Genomic DNA, 20,235 nt, shown 5'->3' on the forward strand with positions numbered 1-20,235 from the left:
CAGGGTATTTATTCTCTACATACTGTGTCTTTAATCGTGTTCAGTATCTCTTTATGTGGCTATTAATTCTCTTCCACATTTTGGCTAACATTTTTACTTTTTGATGATACATAAATTTTTAAAGTATTCCTACAGTCAACAAATTAATGTTCTCATTAGGGCAATGATTTCCAGTCTTTAAATAACCCGGCTTAAAGAACAAAAGTCCTGTAGGGACCAACAAGAGAGAGCTTTATTCTCTAAGACAGCCCTTAGTGGCAAGTTAGCTTTTTAATAAAGATATCCGCGGTACTTGTATTCCATAGATCTCACTGAGCTAGCATACAGATCATAATAATCTAATTTTATTCCCACTGCTTTGAGGGAGAAAACAAAGGAGGCTCACGTTCCTATACTTTTTTATTAAAGGTCACCTGAAAAATCATCCACCTCTTCATTCGTACAGCCTCCCCTTTCATTACATTACAGTGATTTAAGTGTGTTTTCCCATTAGAATGTGGGCTTCTTGAAGAAATAAACCATACTATTTATCTTTTCTTCAACACTGAATACTATCAACATTGGTAGTTGACAAAAAAAGGGAGGAAAGAAAAGGGTTTTTCAAGACTGAAGAAGAGACACAAATTATACATTTAGGTGCATGCAAAAGTACTAGGAAAAAGGAAATCCAAATTAATCCAGTTATATTTTCCCACTGTACCACAATAAAGAGAGAGTCCCATTTTCAAAGAAATTAACTTTTATTTGAAAGAAGACTACCCCCACCCCCACTACTTCTAAGAACTCTATACAAACAGCCTGCCTAAACCATTGTCCCAATACCAAAATTTCTAATAGCAATTATACAATTGCTCTAAGTAATAAATAATAAGGGCTGTCCTTCACTGATTAATAAATTCAACACAAAAATCACACTTTACGTTTTTAAGTTTCAACAAATGTATTTTAAATACAACATGTTTTATAGGAGTCCACAAGCTTTTCATTTCTAAAAAAAGATGTAATTTTTAGGGTTCAAAAATTCTGTTCTTCAAAAGAAATGACCAAGTAAGTGTTTTCTTCTATAGCTTCAAACTTTCTACACTCAACTATTTGACTGTTCCATGCCACCCCAGACAAACTTGACCTGACTGAACTACTACTAACTTCCCCAAAAGAAAAAGGAGTTTGTAGTAAATGCAGACCTCTAATACAATGTCTAATACATTATCTAACACAAAAGAAGCTTTAAAAAGATCATTTCTTTCCTCATTTTGATAAGCTAGGAGTGAATTTTCCATAAAAGCAAAAAAACAAACAAAAAAAACATTTACAAAGCATAACATGGGGGTTCCTTTTTTACTCAAGATGTTTAACTAGTCAAAAATGACAATTACATCTTTAAGAATATAATAAAAGGGGTGGAAAATAGCAATACAATTGACAAAGTGTAGATGCTAAACAAACCAAAGATTTTTTAAGGGTTCTTTTTGAGGAGTAGGAAGGATTAGAAGCTTGGGGAAATCCAGAATTAAAAAAAGAGAAAAAGATGTCCTCAACTGCAACCGCTCTGCTTATTAATAGCGTCCTGCAAAAGAGTAAAAAAAAAAAAAAAAAAAAAATTAAGTCAAATGACAATTACAGTTTCACTTGCCTAATATTTTCCCAACTAGTAACAGTCACCACACACCCTAATTTTCTAAAATAAGCCATTAATTACAAATTAGGCTTTTAATGTGACAAAAGCAAAAGTATACATACTTGGGCTGTAGGATCGAGATCTTGATCGTGATCTGTATCGACTATAATAAGGAGAAGGTGATCTTCTTCTGTAGGAAATAAAAGATTACTTAGCAAAGCACATAATCACTACACTGAAGCAGATAAGAACAAAAATTTCATCATTCTAAATAGTAGCAGATCTAAGATAAGCTATTAATTTTTCAATGCACCAACTATACAAGGTGAGTATTGGCCAATACAAATACACATGCCTCTTCATTTCAACTACAGAGTATCAACCACTGGACTGCCAGGGAAGTCCCATATTTCACTCATTTTTATCAATACACATTAAACAAATTAAAAGTGCCAATACTATTATCATCTAATTCAGAACAGAAATCGTAAGTTACAACATTACCTGTACCGGTAATCATAGTCTTCATATCTGTCGTACCCACGATCATATCCTCGATCATAGTAAGAATCTCGACGTCTGCCACCTCCTCCACCTCCACCACCGCCACCGCCGCCGCCGCCGCCACTGCTATAGAAAAAGGTGCAAATTCCACATCAACAGGCATGATTATTTTCTATTATCATTTAATACAAATAGATACTTAAATAAAATGGAAGAAGCTAAGTGAGAAACAATAACCCTTTCATGCCAGTTACTTCAATGTCTTACTTTGTTGACTCCTATGGTATTCTGCTTTATATTTATAACAATAAATAGCCAGGAATAATTTCACTAACTACAAATTATAAGGCACTTAGAATGCACTATCCAAATCAGTAAGACCTTTTCAATAAGGTGAAAAAAAGCACTGTGCTGAGAAAAAGTACCTAAGTACTAAGATGTATGTTCTATGACCAGTTCAAAAGCAGTTAATAAACCTCAAGAATTTAAAAGTATCCAAGCCTGAACACCAAAGAAAACTAACTACTTTAATACTGAAGTCCAGCACTAAATGTTAAGGTCTGGTGTTCAAATGTCTATCAGCGAACTTAAATTCTAAGCCCTCTTTTCCTTGTTGTTTTCCTAACTCTTAATCATATGGACATTATTTTCACTTTAGTTTTCAGTGGGCTCTCCTTGTCAAATCCTTTTTTCCCCCCAAGAGGCTTCACATTAAACGAAAGCTTATATTCCTTCTTTCACTCTCTGGTTTTAATATATTAAAAAACTTTTTCCTACACACAGAGGCTTCCAAGGTCACATAAATAGAACAAGAAGTATTTAAAAGCATACTGTATTCTTCTAGCATTTAATAATTCCATTGTACAAGAAAAGAGGTAGGAATGCACTTCAACTAGTTTTAATTTGTCCCCTTGATCAAATATACATATAAAAAATTAAAGTGATTCAAATACTACACACACACACACATTAAATAACTTTCAATTCTAATTACAGGGGGAAAAAGTTTTATCTTTTGATTAACCAAAGATGTGCACACATTTCTGGGGCTTTCTGACTCGTAAACTTCAGCTTAGGAAACTCGAAATCTTACTGAGTTGGTCTGCCCATGTATATGCCTGGTGTTGGTGTGTGTGCTCTCTTGGTGATAGAATAATCCACCCGAATTCTTCTACCATCCAGTTCCATTCCATTTGCCCTTTCCATAGCCTATAAAAGACAGAAAGTCATGCATAATTTACCAAGGGGAAACTTTCAAAACTGAAAATTTGGTAAACATTTCTTTCAAGTAAAAACAGCAAGGACCTGACATATTAATTCCTGCTATATGCCTGTCGATAATAATGAATTTTCAATGTACACAAGAACACTTACGCAGGCTTGTGTTAAAAGTTATAAAGAAGCAACCACAGAACCTGCAGAATTCTGAGGCTTCAGAATCTAGCTTCAGTCTGAGCAACTCAAAGCACAAAGTGCAATTCAGTCAACAGGTCTAAACTTGTCAAGCCATTCCTAAAATAACATACTGCCACCTAGTGAGCTTCAAATACAAAGGACTTTCTAATCTGCCACCAAGATTATACCTGTGCTCATACTCTCTATCATTCTGCCCTTTGGTACTAATACTAATAAAAGCATTAATAAATCAACCACTTTAACACATTTTAAGAAGCATTTTGGAACTAAGTGAGGCTGTCATTCCATTTTACCTCATTCAGAAATAAACCTAAGGAGCAGGGGCGTCAAAAGGCAGGGCAAACAAGCTTCATATGTACACAAATTTTAATTGTGCTATTGTCTGCACTTTTACTTCAGGTCAGATATCCTGGTATTTCTAAATTTACACCTTTATCCTTTAATTGAGAACAGGAAAAAACAAAACACAAATATGCAACAATAAAAACCCACTAGTGTCTATTAGTATGTCTATCGTATAAATGCCTTCAACTGAGAGCATTATTTTGTTCGACTTATCCAGGTTTTTCAACGACACTACCACTGACATTTGGCAGTGGTTAATTCTGTGTTGTCGGTGGCTATCCTGTGCATTGCAGAATGTTTAATATCATCTCTGCTTTACCATCAGATGTCAATAGCATCTATTACTGTTGAAAGATATGCTTTTGACTGTTTATACTGTAACCAAACACTATTGATACAAAGAGCAACAATGACCTACACCCAACTACTGTCACATATAAAATGGTACAAAAAAGACAAGCCAGTACCTTCCGTTCTTTAACAAATGAGCTTCAAAAATTCCTTAAAATGGAATTTTCAATTCAATCACCATGAACTTTTGAAGGCAAGCCTACTGCTTCCTCTACAATCCATTACCTAGTACATTAGAACAACACTATTTCAAATCTCTGACATTGACTGGGATCATTCTGTTAGGCATATTAAGGGCACTAAACAAAAATGAAAAGGTATCAACTCTTTCCATGTATTATTTTTCATTTATAGAACAGAATGATAGATGAATATTAAGAGAATAGAAAAACAAAGCTCTGTATAGACAGGGAGATAATCAGACACAAAAAAAATTAAACAGATTAAACCTAAACACAATTTTTTAAAAGTCAATGTAATCATTTGCTTAGAGCATGAATAAGGCTTTTTCAAAAGAGAACACTTATATACACTTCACCTTTTCCATTTAACTCATACACTACTTCACAAGGCCAGATTTTAATCAGGATATGCCTATACGCATTTTAGCTGGAAAGTGAAACTGAATATTCCAATTTTAACACTAACAGGAAGAGTTTAAACTATGTCAGAAAATTAAAGAGCACATAATGTTTATGGAACTGGAAATTTATTAATCAACTTTCAAAAGTAACTCAATACTAAATAATGCACATCAGAAATTTTTCAAAGTGACAAAAATAATTACAAAAAATTACCTCCTTTGAGTCATCTATTCTCTCAAAATAAACAAAAGCAAATCCCCGTGACCGTCCAGTTCGCTGGTCATAAACCACATTGACACCACTCAATGGTCCATATCGAGAAAATACTTCGCGAAGATCTCTCTCTGTTGTGTACAAACTGAGGCCAAACACTCCTAGACAAGTATTGGGATCAGGATTTGCCTGTTGAATAAAGATGTTATTTAAGTTCCAAATTAAAAAAACAACAACAAACATACAGAAATACTTCTGCTTAGGGCACTTCATCCAATACACAAAGTCACTTGGAAACAAGAATTTAAAAGGAAAAAACCAGATGAGCTATATTTTACAGTTCACAGTACACTCAAGCCTTCTTTAGAATATACTTCAGGTTATATACTGAATAAAAATGTCACTAATTCACTAGTCCAGCAATTTTCAGAACAAATACTAAGAATTTATCTTTAGTTTAATGTCTATTTCTAGTTTATTCAAATGTTTTATATCCCTTATAGATCTGTACTCAACCTGACTTCATCTGCAATTGCTGATTAGACTCCCCTCTTCTATTTTCACTCTTTAGCAAGGATATTCCTTCCAGATTTGAAAAATTAATATGCTGATTTCAAAACACCATTAAATAATAGCAGACTCCATCACCGTTAAATAGAATCAAACCTCATATCCAAGACTCAATTTCTTTATCAATAATAAGGTAACCTGTCTCACAGAAAGGTTAAGTGCATTTATTAACGCACTGAGGAACTTCGCATATTGCTCAATATAAGTGTTTGCTTGGTATTTCCTTGCTACCCTCTTCCCATGGTAAAACTTTTAATCTCAATATTTTCAAGTTAGCTTTTTATTTCAATTCTTGCAACATGTTTTCCCCCAAATTTCTTTTAATGACTCAAAAGTCAAGAAAAGAAAATACAATTGAATGCATATAAACAATATTCATATAGCCAAGGATGTTTCTGGAGTACCACTTTTAAACAGTGCTCTAGCTCTTACAAAAGCAAGATTTTATACTATGACTAAAGACACAGGACACATAAAAGGTTTTCATTAACTTAAAAACCATATACCCTGCTGCCTGTATGTCTTCTCCGGTTAGACATTGGAGAATGACTTCGGCTCCTTCGACGCCGGTATTCTGGTGTATATGACCTACTTCGAGATCGTCTCCTATGAGAGTGAGAATGGGATCTGGATCGAGTGTAACGTCTATGAGAATGCCTCCTTGACCTCGACCTTTGAGAGAAATAAATTTAGGTAAAAATATTGGAACAAAATGGCTAACACTGTTAAAAATAAGAACAATTGAAGGCTGATAAAAACAGATTAGTCATTAATTTAATCATCAAATACTTGAAGACATTGCCTGCTCACCATTATAAGCTGCTTTGTATTAATAACAACACACCACTGAGCCTCATTCCATGTTTGGTTTGAGTGCTCCCTATTTGTAAACTGTCTTTTTGGTATGTGCACAGTAAATTTTTTACAAATTTTGTTAGTGATTCATTAGTTTTACTTTAGCTTTCTGAACTTTTGACAATTCCAAGGACCTATACGTTTATCCCTACTTGTTTTCAGCTTGTTTATCCTTTTAGAGGAAAAAGTATTCTTCCTCTTGTAGACTGTATCTCCTCCTTGTTTCCAGTTAACTCTTTTCACCTTACCTTACAATCATGTTAAGGCTTCACCTTCTTTAAAAAGAAAGATATCAACTAGCACTAGAAAGAAAATTCTTTAATACTCTACTACATGGATAAACCTTGAGGACATTATGCCAAGTGAAATAAACCAGTTATAAGAAGACAAATATTGTGATTTCACTTAGATGAGAAAAACAGTCAAAATCATAGAGACAGAAACAAAGATGGTGGTTTGTCAGTGGCTGGAAGGGGAGGAGAATGAGAGTCCTTGTTTAACTCGAAGTTTCAGTTTTACAAGATAAAAAGAATTATGGAGATGGATGGCTGTGATGTGTACAACAATATGAATGCATTTAATACCATACTCTTAAAATGGGAAAAAAAAAAAAAGACATAACAAACCACCAACCAACTACCATCACAATAAAAGTGTTTGAGTCTTATTACCTTTTTGGTATTGTCCTATATTCCCTTCATGGTTAAGTATCACTTCCTCTCCAGTCTTTCCTTAGCCTGCGGCAATCTAGCACCTGCTAAATTAACTCATCACAACCTAAACTGCCCACCTAATCTAACAGTCCTCATGTTTAATGGTCTTCATTTTTTTCAAACCTTCTACAGCATCTCACCAATTTTTCTACTGCTGATTCCCTAGTTCATCTACTGTTTGATTATTTCCAATTACTCACATTCTTCCCATTGCAAAGAAAATGGAATTTCTTATTACTATTCATCTCATCGTCCTTAAACACCCAGACTAGCAGTGATGACAGTCATACAAAATAACTTCCACGAGGCATTCAGTAAATGTTATAAATGCTAAGGGCCAGAAAATTTAAATAAAGCTAGGAGATTTTACTAGGTAGGCAGGGGAAAAGTGTTCTAGGAATACCAAGAGCAAAGGTTCCTTGGCAAACAATTCCAAGTTGAAATGAAAACAATAACATGAATGACCTACTATCCAAAAGAAATTAATCATGGGGAGGTGGGGTAGAACTAGAAAAAACTTGTGTCCATATAGGAACACTGAACAGGGTTTTCTATTTTCCTTAGCATTAATTTATAGTTTCAATTTAAAAAATAAAAAGATTAATAAAACTAGTTGTTACATAAAATACCAACTGTTACATTTAAATGTGTTGGTCCTGTATGGAGGTATGGAGGGCTGACTGTACTATGCCATTTTACGTGAGGGACTTGAGCATCTGAGAGGGGCTTCCCAGGTGGTGCTAGTGGTGAAGAACACACCTGTTAACGCAGGAGACTCAAGAGACAAAGGTTCAACCCCTGGGTCAGGAAGATCCCCTGGAGGAGGAAATGGCAACCCACTCCAGTATTGCCTGGAGAATCCCACCGACAGAGGAGCCTGGTGGGCTACAGTCCATAGGCTTGCCAAGAGTCAGAGACAACTGAAATGATTTAGCATGCACCCATGAGCATCTGAGAATTTGGTATGCACAGGAGAACCAATCCTGCCCCCCTCACCAACAGATACTGAAGGAGGACTAAAGTAATGAAAAGTGACATGAGTGCCTATCCTTTCTCTAAGTCAGATAGTGATAAATATCATGAAAAAAAATTAGGAGTAAGGGAATAGTGTGTGTGCACTGGTATTTAATGTTCTCCAGTGATACAGGAGCATAAAACTGAATCAAGTGATGATTTGAGAATATCATGAAGGAAGAATATTCTAGGCTGAGAGTAGCAACCACAAAAGTCCTAAAATGAAAATATGCTCACTTCTGTTTCCACACCCGAATTCTATGGAGCACAATTCTGCACATGTGGATTCAGTTAAATATGTAGAGTGGTTAGCAAATCAAGCACTAGGCTGGATCCTGGATACAACAGAGAAAAAGAACCAACTGTAGACTACAAGAAAAGTACAGCCTTTGATTCCTGTTTCATGTCCCCTTACAAGGATACTCTATTCAGAGACATAAATTATGTCTTTTAATCAAGAAATTACAATGACTTATCAAAATAAAAATAACTGTCCAAATTGCTTTTAACTGTTCCTCCCACTGCTCCACAACAGTACACCTGAGATCTCTGAAACAGTGAACCCTGCAAGGGCTCACTAGTCTTTGCTGTAATCAGGGGGAGTGGCTGGAACTCTGAATCACTCCAGCACCACTTTCCAACAATTTATCTGATCAGAGGATCAGAGTTCCACCCTGGACCTAATGAGTCAAAATCTTCAGTTAAAGAATGTAGCTGTAATGTGAAACTTGAAAAAGCTTCTCAAATCCTTTTGATAACCAGTACCACGTACATATATCAACCTTTTCTGCATTAAATTGTAAGCCAGGTCTCCAATGGAGAAAATTTTCTTTTTGTTGTGCAAATACTGCTGAAATAATATCAAATAACCCAGCACATTTAAATCAATCAACATATTTAATTTGTATTAATAACGAGTAACAGCTCTAGATTAATAGAGCTAACAAATTATTCTACCCTATCTAAGTCTTTGTATCTGTAACATACCACTGATTTCTAAACTCCATTGTTAAAAAAAAAAAGTCATGATTTTGAGTGAAATTTCTAGGAAAAAATTACAACAAAAATGAGGGATTTGGTAAAAACCACTTTGCCCAGAAAAATCCAAGAAAAGCATTTTAAACATACTCACATATTATTTTAAACACTCACCTGGATTTTGATCTTGATCGAGAATGGGATTCAGAGTGTTTGGAAACCCTTGATGGACTACGAGATCCTGACCTGCTCTCCGATTTTACACGAGCAGGAGTTCCCGTTGGAGATTTTGACTGAGAGCGAGACTCCTAACAAAGAAGACAGTATTACAAATGGCACTGGTCACATAGATGCCTAACACCTAACATTTAAAGTACCGTAATTATTTATATTGATTGCTCCTGAAAAACAAATGGTTAGGCAACACCCTCCAGAAAAAATTTCAGCTCATTAATAACCCATTGTTAATACTGCTAACTGTCCTCAATAATTCCCTACTTGAACCAGATCACCAATTCTCTATTAACTAAGTAATCATGCAAATTCATCTACAACTTGATCATACAGACACTGGAACATAAACCATACATTTACTTAACCTAGGACCCATTCATTCTTCCAGATTCTTTTAATTCTACTTCACTCTTGCTTTCTACTTCTCTTCATTCTTCATTGAGTTTTTCATTTTTCATACTTCGTGTATTCTTCCCCAAAACAATTCAAAATAGCCTTAAAAAAATATTCAAGTGCTTCTATCTGACCAATCTTCTGTTCAATTTTTTCCCCCATTCAATTTTAATTTTCTGATCTTTAATACTTTTCATTAGCCTTCTTTTATCTTGATTTATCTTCCACATTCTTGGAAAAAACTCTTCAATTTCTTCACGAACATTAACCTTAATGGAAAAAGAACATTTAGTATATTTAAGCACGTGGGGATTATAAAACTCTGCTGGAGTTCAGAATGTTATCTACCAAATGGAAAAGCCAGCAGGTAAAGTGCAAATAACTAGTTTATTAAAAAAACAATTTTATAATCTTTAAAATTGTTCAAAACTCTAGTTTCTAACAATTAAAGAGAATTTACTGAATTTCTCTAAATGTTTTTTACCATACTGTTCACCCTCCTCCCCTTTCAAGTTTCATCCTAGTTCCTAAAATGTGAGCAGTTTTAATATAAATACTTAATTCAAGCATAACTCTAACATTAACTGTAACCCCCCCATACCTATGTCTTAAGTATTCACTAATTTATAACCTGAAGATTCCCAATGATCTCAAAATAAGCTTTCCCTAAGCCGGGCTACGATACCAAGATATAGTTAAAGCAAAGCATCACAGGCTGGAATATCTGAACACACCTATCTAAACTCACCTATTATAGGACACATGCTGAGGTTCAGAGAAGTAAAACACAATTAGTAAAATTACTAACATTTCCTGATTATTTGACCCCTATCTTTGCTTACTCTGACTTTAACCAGAAAGATACAATCTGAAATAAAACAAGCATACTAAAAAAAGGGGGGGGGGGGGGGAGGGATATGAAATTTAAAAATTTCCCCTTTGGCTTTTAAGTTCCTAGTAGTTGTAAATTAGTATCATGGTCTTTATTGTTTATCCTACCTTTTTCATAGTTTTTGCATATTTTATATAGTTATGCATACTTATATTCCCTTCAGTGACTATATCATTTATCAGAAATCTGACTGGCTTCTAAAAAAACTGGATATAAATCAAAACTTTCCAAATCATTTAAAACTTATTAGAAGCCTGTTTTTAAAATTTTGATAGACATGAAGAACTTATGACCAAAGTAGGATGGACAGTTTGTTTTCTCTGTCCACTTAACCCTTGATTATTAGTAAAAACAAACCCATTTTCCACCAATTTTCATTTATGTCATTAAGATTATCACCCAACTTCCTTGAAGTTTTCCTTCAGGCTTATTTTTCAAAAATGGTACTATTGATGCTACCAGGCCTATTTTTTTTTTTTCAGATGAAAACAAACTGAAATACATAGCCACCCTTCTGTTCAACATCCACCTTCTCCATTTATTTACCTACAGAAAGTCTTTCACCACATCTCAGATACTTTCTAAATTTCTGGACAGATGCCTGGAACAGGCATAGCAATTTAGGTTTTTTCATTCACTGAAACTGTAAAAGCAGCATATTCAGGACTAAAAACAAAAGTATGGCCACTCATTTGTAATTGAAGTCTCATAGGCCAGTTCATTACCTATATTTTATTAGGTAAAAATATACCCACCCCCCCTTTTGGCTTTTTTTTATATAAACAGATCCCTTGGTATAAATCTACAAACATCACTACAACCCTTGTTATATATGCAAAAAGCTTTGTGTTCTGTGTGCTCTGATACTCTTACAACCTTTAATTTTTAAGACAGAAATAAGTTTATATATTAAAGACTTCTATCATAAAAACAATAGTAGAAAATTATTCAATAGTGCTGAAAGTAACCACTTTTTAGGTATTAACATTAACAAGGTAACCCAGGAACAATTTAAATCTTAAATCTCATTTCTGGCATAGCAACCCACTGGAAAATGTATAATTTTCCTTTTACTTTGTTAGCAAAAGCTAAGATATGACAGAATATCTTTTGCTTTTTATTATCCAAGGTGTCACAAATACCTAACCTCCTCTGTTACCTACCCTTCAATTTTTGTATCAGGGAAACCTCAAAATGCATCTATTTTTTTAATGGAATCATTCAAGGTTAAGAAAGAGTGCTCATAACTCCCCTTTAACTTATAAAGATGTCAGTCATTTTAACTTATAAAGATGTCAGTAACTTCCAAAAACAATTTAGAAACATCTAGCTAAAAAGGTAAATCAACAACTGTCAATAAACTTTAACTAAAAAATAAAACTATAAAGCATAAAAAACTTTTACTCTTCACTGTGCATTAGAAATTAGACTATAATAAGCCCTTTGTGGACAAATGCTAGATTATTCTTTTCCATCTTTGACTATTTTCATTATGAAATGGTAATATCAACTTTTCCCAAATAAATTCATACAACTATTCAGAATTTGGAAAAAGAATCGAAATTGCAAAGAGAAAAATAAACATTGAGAAGGGTGTTATCTGTCCCGTTTCACTAGAGACTACTTAACCTGCTCTTAAATCTGTCAAGAAGTTCTGCAAATTCCTAAGTAACCTACATCTGGACCCACCAACCAACACAGTGCCTACTTGAAATGGGCAGATTAATGACTCAACCAAATCATATCACAAATTTTAATAGAAATATATCTTAAGTAGGCTTCTAGTCTACCTTACCTACTATAAACCAGGAGCTGGGCAGAAAGTTCTCACAGCACAACCTGCTTAAATAGTGTTTTGTTTTGTTTTTTTAACTATTCTTTATTAACAAGATGCCTCTAGTGGTAGCTGAAGTACACAGCCAAAAATAAAAAGGAGCTAACTATGATTTCTAAAAACTACTATAGTGTATCCCATACAAGCAGTCTAAGAATTGTCTATGTATAAATATACCATGACCATGTACTCAATCTAAGAATTATCTACGTGTAAAAATATTATAACCATGTACTACTTTTTAATCAGGAAAAAGGTTATTAAATATGCACATGTAGTTGCAGAACATGAAAAAATCCTACAGCAAGTAACTGCAGTGTCTTTTAATACACCTAGTATATTATAGATGGAAAACAAATTCCAACCATAGGTATGCTTAATACTTAAAGCCCATTAAAATAAACTAATAAAAATGTTACGCTATAACCCATTCTAATATTATGACAAGGCAAATTCCAAGGCCAATGCCAAGTAACAGTGCCAAGTTGACAGAAGTTCAAGTCTATATGAATATAGCCTAAGTTTTTAAAACAGATTCTCAAAATATATTTCCCTACTACTTTGTAAAATTGAGAGATTTTCACAGAAACATACTAGTGCGTTTAGGTGAACTATACCTGGGGGTGGGAGGGATTTAAATTACCCAAATAACTTATATTTATTGTATGAAGAACTTCATTCTTCAGGACTTGTAGACAACAGTCTGTGTTTATTCAATTCATGTATTTCAGTCTTTCAGTTTTTATAGGAGTTCTGCTTCCTTCCTTTTGAGTATTAAGCTGTTTCTTTTATAGATCCTTAAGCTTACAAAAGAAATATTTTCACTCTTTTTAATCCATAACTAGTATTAGAGCAATTTCTTAAAAAGCAAATACCAACTGCTCAAAATATTAGCTATTTTAAAATAATTTACCTTCTTTTAAAGTTCAGTATGCTGCATTTTAAGTGAGATTAAAGTGATTTTTGTATCTACAAAAGCTCACAGATGTTCTAACTTGTATGTCTTTATAGTCTCTAAAGTTTGGAATAATTTTGGCAACGTGTTAGACAATTTATTAAAGAATTGGCAGTTAAATTTAAACTCATGTCACACTGTGAAATTACCTGTAAAATTTACAAATCTTTCGTACAAATTTTATTTATTTAGGCCATGCTATGTGGCTTGTGGGATCTTAGTTCCCTGACCAGGGATTAAACCCTTGATCCCTGTGAAACATGGATTCCTAACCACTGGACCACCAGGAAATTTCCTTCTGTACAAACTTTAAACGTGGTTCATAAACCAGTCAGCTTACACGCTATGATCAGTTGTCCAAAAAACCAGTGTGTAAGTGGCAACTTCAAAGGTATAAAAAATAAATGTAAAAGGACTAAAGTAGTTTAGCTATATTAAAACAAACCACTAAGAACCCATTACAAAATTTCCTACTTATGTTCTCATCTTTTAGTGTTATGGAGTATTTACAAATCTTGAGTAAGTAAGACTACAGGGCCTTAGTTTCAGGGAAAAACTACTTTTCTTCTGCCTCCGACTGTTCAGGCCTAGTCTCTCATACTTTGGTGAAAATCATGAGACAATAAAGATTATACAGAACTACATTATGGCAGTAACTTAAAGGAGGGGAAATCACATTTTCTTTCATTATTTCCTTCTCAATTTTTTTCTTTTTACAGTGTTTACTGATTTCCCATCCAATCATTACCATTTTCTCATCTTCGCGTCTATCCTACTAAACTGGTTACGATGTGTGAATAGTAACTATTAACTCACTCAGCTTGAGGATATATACCTTTTATACCCAAAGGGGAGGGGGTCTCAGGGTTAGTTACATGATGACTGAGCACCCACTGATGCTATCAAGAGGTTTTCACAGTATTTACAAGCTCTAAAAAACTTATGCTGGTTACTCAAGGCCATTTTTACACTTGTATACTACACACTATACCGTAAGGATGTAACTTCAGTTCATTTACAAAATTAAGTCCATAAACAAAGTTTATCTGTATTTAAAAAAATGACTCTTATCTCTAAATATTACCCTTGATAGTCTTTCAGATCCCAAGACTCTTTATACTCATTTTAGGAATGGTACAAATTACAAGTAGTAACTATGGCAAATCTGTAGAAGTACAGTTAGGCATCCTGGGTACAACTGGTTGTACTGTTCCCTTTAAAAATCCCATCTTCTGCTTAGATTGAGCAAATGAGCACCCTTCAGTGAAAGAATCTCAAATATAAAAATTTGAACGTTAAAACATTTTCTGAAGTTTTACAAATTCTCTGCTTAAATAAATGGATGGGGAGAACAAAAAAGTATTAAAATTGGATACATATTACTTCAGAAAAAAAATTAAACTCAAGAGGCACAGACTATTCCCAAAGTTCAATAATACTCCTACTAAAAGAATGGAAGCCTTACTCTTTTGCAATAGGTTGACATGATGAGATATGTAAAACTAAACTGCTGAAGAAGCTGGACTAGCTTTTTATTTAAACCTAAACTGCTAACATCCTTATCTATAAAATAGGATTTCAATTTTATTTGTATTCATTTAAAAAAAAAAGACAAGGGGTTTTTTTTTAAAAAAAGAAACTACTGGCCAAGCTGGATGTTTAATGGCATAGTCATCACCCTTATTATTACAAAACAGGTTTCAATTAAGAAAAAGCAAAAAACCTTTCCCTATTTTTGATATTCCTTAACAAAATATCTTAACACACAAATTTAAATTCCAAATTGATAGATGAATTTGCATTTTGCTCTTCACTTTTATTATCCAGTTATTCATCTATTAAGAATGGGAATACTAGGGTCTCTTTAAAATATCCCAGCTACTCAAGAAGCCAGAACAAGCTCTCAAAACAGGATGCCTGAGTAAGTATTATCCTTCCTCTTCAGCAATTCTACTAAGTATAACAATCATGGAATTACAAGATAGACTCCTACATGATAAAGGATCCTTAACCTAGATTAGAAACTCAGGGCCATTGTTTTAAAAAAAAAAAATTGGACTCAATGTTTTTCTAAGTTTCATTAAAAAAATTTTTTTTTAATTTTTAAAATTTTAAATTTAAAGAGGGGAATAAGTAAAATAACAAGAAAATATTAATTTCCATTCCCCTTAATTTCTATCAAGGACACTAAAATTTTTTGAGATTGAAATCCTAATTTTAGTTGAAGTTGTACACAGCAAACTATTCATTATTTTTATGAAGATGACATGCCAAGAAAGTCAGCTCAAGTGCCAATCTCACTCCTAACTCCAAATAAAGATAGTTCCACTTAAAATTCTGTTAACTTGATGCACATGCCAAGCAAACTGCTTAAATGGACTTATTTTAATAAGTATCGCTATTCTTCTGGATCCCCTGAAATTCTCTTGCTCAGTCTTTACATCCCACTGCTGTCCAGTTTAGATAAGACTTTTCATAAGCTCCTTCCTTAAATATTTTAAGTGTACCCTGCTGCTCTTCCTCTGCTATTTTCTGTTCTAAAGAAATAAATTCCTTTCATTATGCTACTCTCGTAAGAATCTATGGATGGCTCCTTACCACATATTGGATTAAGTCCAAATTCCTAAATCTAGAAATCAAACTCCTTCACTATCTGACTACACAGTCAAGCCTATGTAGTCTAGCAACCTCCCCATTGTCTCATTCTTACAATCAATATTCGTATTTCCCTTATCATAATATGCAATGTTAAGTTTTACATACTAAATAAAACTTTTCCTTTCCTCTGGGCTCACAAAATCATTCAACTTCATTTTCTGAATTTCTTATTAATTCTATCACACAGTACTTGATTATTTTCTGACTTTTACCCAGATTTGAGCTATCAGTTATCACAAATCAGACTCCTAATTCTCTCCTTTGGGAACATCTGGTCTTTACAAAAAAGGTAAGAGATGCTTAATACTTTCGAAGGGAATATGATTGATTAACTGCTAGGGTGACTTTTAACAAAAATTCAGCAAATTATATTTTCCTTTATAAAGCTCTTTTATGTTTTAGGAAACTCGAGGTAATTATCTATAATGGAAAATTAAGTTCTTGTAATTGTTTTTAGCAAACTCCATTAACAGCTCTGAGACACTGACATGGAGTGTGCTCTTTTAAGAAAAGTAATCAAAATATATACATAGCATATTTTTTGCATGCAATAAGCAATGGATTGGGACTTGCAAATCTCAAGATTCCTGGCTGTATTGTCTTTTGGGTATATCAGTTTTTAATTTCTAAAATGTTAAGAGTTCTCCAGCCATTGTAAATTAGAAAATATGTCAAAGATGGTGAGGGGGGAGATTGTAAAATGCTATAAAAGTTGGAACTATTAGTAACAATCCTGTTTCTTTAATATGTTTCAAAGTTTCCATAGAGTCATTTTAAATATCTTTTCAATAAGATATGGTTAACATATGTTGTTTATTCCTTACATAAACGAAATGAAATCTGAACACTAACCTATTGATGTTTTCTTTGTTTCAATCAAAAAGTTTGAAGTATAACAACTACTTAAAACATTTCAGAAACACCATTTAAAAATCCTTTTCTGAGACTCTCTAAAACGTTATTACATTTACGTAGAAAGATAACACAACAATTTTATTTTATAAAACCAAGGGCACTATAGTTTAAAAGCACTGCTGAATATGAAACTGCTTTAAGAAAACAACAAAAAAAAGTACATCATCAGAAAACTGTCTCCCACTCTTCTAATTCTTCTTCCAATTATGAGCAAAGACAATTACCTCAACCTACCAAAAAAACCCAAAAAACAAAAGGTAACTGGTGAACATACTGAGTTGATTCACTTGGGTATCAGATGTGAAAAAGTATTTCCTATGACCACGAACACTGTAAAAGAGGAGGAAAAGGTAAAAATGCCTTTTCCTATTAAAATATATAGTTAATGCCTACATGCATTTTAGCTTAAAATTGGGTAGGTATCTTACATATATTACTTTCTTAGCTGGGTAAAGTAACAATTACCTAGAACTTGCCAAATTTCTCAATTTGATGACCCCCCCAAAAAAGGTAAGACCTCAAAGGAAAATAAGGTCCCCAAAGTAGTTCTCTTCAATTTCCCACAAACCAAAACAAACATTAACTCCCCAAAATTGCACTTAACTGACAGTAAAATTTCTTCCCATTATTAGCTAACATTTTCAAAACAAGAAGCAGCTTACGACTACCTATTACCAAGAATTACATGATTTTTTAAAAAGTTTTGTTGGGACCATCAATACCTCACCCTACAAAATGAGCAGGTTAATTCATTGGTATCTACAGACTTCACATTTTAATAGAGAAAACCAATCTTAAAGGCATTCAAGATAGCTTTTTTTGTCTTAACCTCAAAAAGAACAAAAGTCTAAATCGACCTTCTTCTGGTTTATCTGTTTCCAGATGCTTATGAGCGTCTAAAAAAAGACAAAACTTATTCTGCACCTAGTGTTTTTGATGCGTTTCCCCTAGTGACCAGAATGCCAACACAGGAGCCAGAAAATGCTGTCTGGGGATGGTTTTCTTCACACGGTTTTACACTAACTCACTTTCATCAATTTTCACTACGAGGGTAACTTCCGAAATATAACCCAATCACTGCTAAACTTCCTAGTATCTTTAAGCTGAGGATAAGGTATCTGTGTGATGTTTATATTCATCACACCCAAAATAATGAAAAACTTCGAGCCTCTTTGCTGGAGGATGGGTCGAGAAGAGAAATGGGAGAGAGAGGGGCTGGAATTTTCAGGTAACCTTTTTGAATTAAGAGAATAGCACAAACTATTGTAAAAATACTGAGCAATGAAATTTGTTCAGTTATGTAAGATTAAGACAGAAGAGTCCTTTTTGTTTTTTACCGTAAAAACCTGTAAAGGAGTGGTGAGTGTTTAAAGGTCATAGGAGGAAAAGCATTGAGATATAAAGTTGAGATATAAAGAAGAAAGAAAGAAAAAAAAAGCCCAACATTAAGGAATTAGAAAAATAAGGCGTTATAGCATTTCCACATTCATTTTGAAGTGAAAAGAAAGCAGAAGGGACATTAAAGGAGAAGGGCTCCTTGCGTAGTTTTCCCCTCACAGCTCTCGTCTTAAGAACGCTTAAGGGTCGGTGCGGTCGTTGACTAACCACTTCATTAGGCTCGTCCCACCTTCAACCTCAAGGCTTTCGCCTTTATAGACGCAACGCCGCCGGTTCCGACAGAGACGCGGCCGCTCACTGCAATAGAGAGCCAAGGAGACACAGGCCCCAGCTAGTCCCGCGCCAGCTTCTCCCCGCCCGGACAGCAGCCCCGCGCACTTTCGACCCCGAGACCCTCTACGATGCTCGGGGTCGCCAGAAACGCCACCGCAGGAAGCACCTACCACTATCCGGCCGGAGGGGAACTCCCTGCCGTCTCCTCCCGCCCCACCGCGACGGGGACCCATACCTTGGAACAGCGATAAGGAAGCCTCGGGGTGGGGAGAAGGCAAGGTGCCCCGCGGGGGGCGTGGGAACCGGACCCAGGAGTCCGGCTATCAGTCAGTCTCCAAAAAAAGGGGGAAGGGGGATGATCCGTGGTATTTGGGGCAAGAGTGTAACCCAGAAGCCATCTTGGGATGTGAAGAAGCGACCTCGATGGCTCCAGAGGCTGCTCCCAGCGGGCCCCCGCAGGACTCCCCGCAACCCCGCCCGACCGCGCTTGTCCCCGTGAAACCCCGAGCATCGGGGCCGCCGCCAAAGACGGCTCCCGCGGCTTTGTACTCACTCTGCCCTCGAAGTTGTTCTCCTCTACATCACTCATGTCGGCCAGGCGCTCCCCAGAACTAAATAAGAGACAAGTCTCGGCTTGAGGGCCGATGGCCTAATCAACCCGCTGACTGGACCGTGGGGAGGAGGAAAGAGTCGGCAACAACGGCCGCTCCACTCCACTCCCACTCGGTCGCAGGCTCCAGCAAAATGGCGCCGGCACCGCCAGAAATCTTCTGGCCTCCCTAGTGTACGACGTAAGGGGCGGAGCGTCTCTGTGACGTCAAGAGGCCCCGCCCCCAAGGAGGCTTTGTGGTGGCCTGGGCCTAGCAACGCCCGCCGCAGAAGCTCTGACCCTCCGCGCTTCGGAACCCACTGCCCGCCTGATGTTCGAATTTCAGATCTTTCTTAAGCGTCAGTCCTTTTAAAGATTTTCAGTCACCACATAAGTTTTTATTGACTTTAGTCCCTTTATATATTTTCCAAGTGGATTTAGATGGAACAGAAAAAACTGGAATCGTCTTCATAATTAGTAGGTTTTTTATTTTGAATGGTTTTAGTCAGCACTTCGGAGAAGGCAATGGCAACCCACTCCAGTACTCTTGCCTGGAAAATCCCATGGATGGAGAAGCCTGGTGTGCTGCAGTCCATGGGGTCGCTAAGAGTCGGGCACGACTGAGCGACTTCACTTTCACTTTTCACTTTCATGCATTGGAGAAGGAAATGGCAACCCACTCCAGTGTTCTTGCCTGGAGAATCCCAGGGACGGGGGAGCCTGGTAGGCTGCCGTCTATGGGGTCGCACAGAGTCGGACACATCTGAAGTGACTTAGCAGTAGCAGTCAGCACTCAACTTTTCTTCAGCATTTGCTGTCATGCTATTGAAGTAATTTGTCAGTTTTCATTCCAATCCCAAAGAAAGGCAATGCCAAAGAACCTCAAACTACCACACAATTGCACTCATCTCACACGCTAGTAAAGTAATGCTC

At 35.5% G+C, this 20,235-nt stretch overlaps 1 protein-coding gene across 2 annotated transcripts; it reads right to left on the bottom strand.

The window, feature by feature from the left end:
* Window positions 1-721: 721 nt before the first annotated feature.
* TRA2A (transformer 2 alpha homolog) lies at window positions 722-19,530 on the bottom strand. 2 transcript variants are annotated; one of them, XM_055590019.1, is made up of 8 exons: window positions 19,267-19,530; window positions 9,336-9,469; window positions 6,108-6,273; window positions 5,032-5,220; window positions 3,216-3,331; window positions 2,123-2,245; window positions 1,741-1,808; window positions 722-1,567 (listed from the first exon to the last, which is right to left on the bottom strand). In XM_055590019.1, the coding sequence occupies exons 1-8, from the start codon at window positions 19,300-19,302 to the stop codon at window positions 1,557-1,559; spliced, it is 843 nt and encodes a 280-aa protein (XP_055445994.1). In that variant the 5' UTR covers window positions 19,303-19,530; the 3' UTR covers window positions 722-1,556. The 2 variants fall into 2 exon arrangements, with proteins under 2 accessions (XP_055445994.1, XP_055445993.1); XM_055590018.1 differs by having other exon boundaries at window positions 2,123-2,248; window positions 19,267-19,529.
* Window positions 19,531-20,235: the final 705 nt, after the last annotated feature.

The sequence above is a fragment of the Bubalus kerabau genome, chromosome 8 (genome assembly GCF_029407905.1).
Source record: "Bubalus kerabau isolate K-KA32 ecotype Philippines breed swamp buffalo chromosome 8, PCC_UOA_SB_1v2, whole genome shotgun sequence".
Lineage (NCBI taxonomy): Eukaryota > Metazoa > Chordata > Mammalia > Artiodactyla > Bovidae > Bubalus > Bubalus kerabau.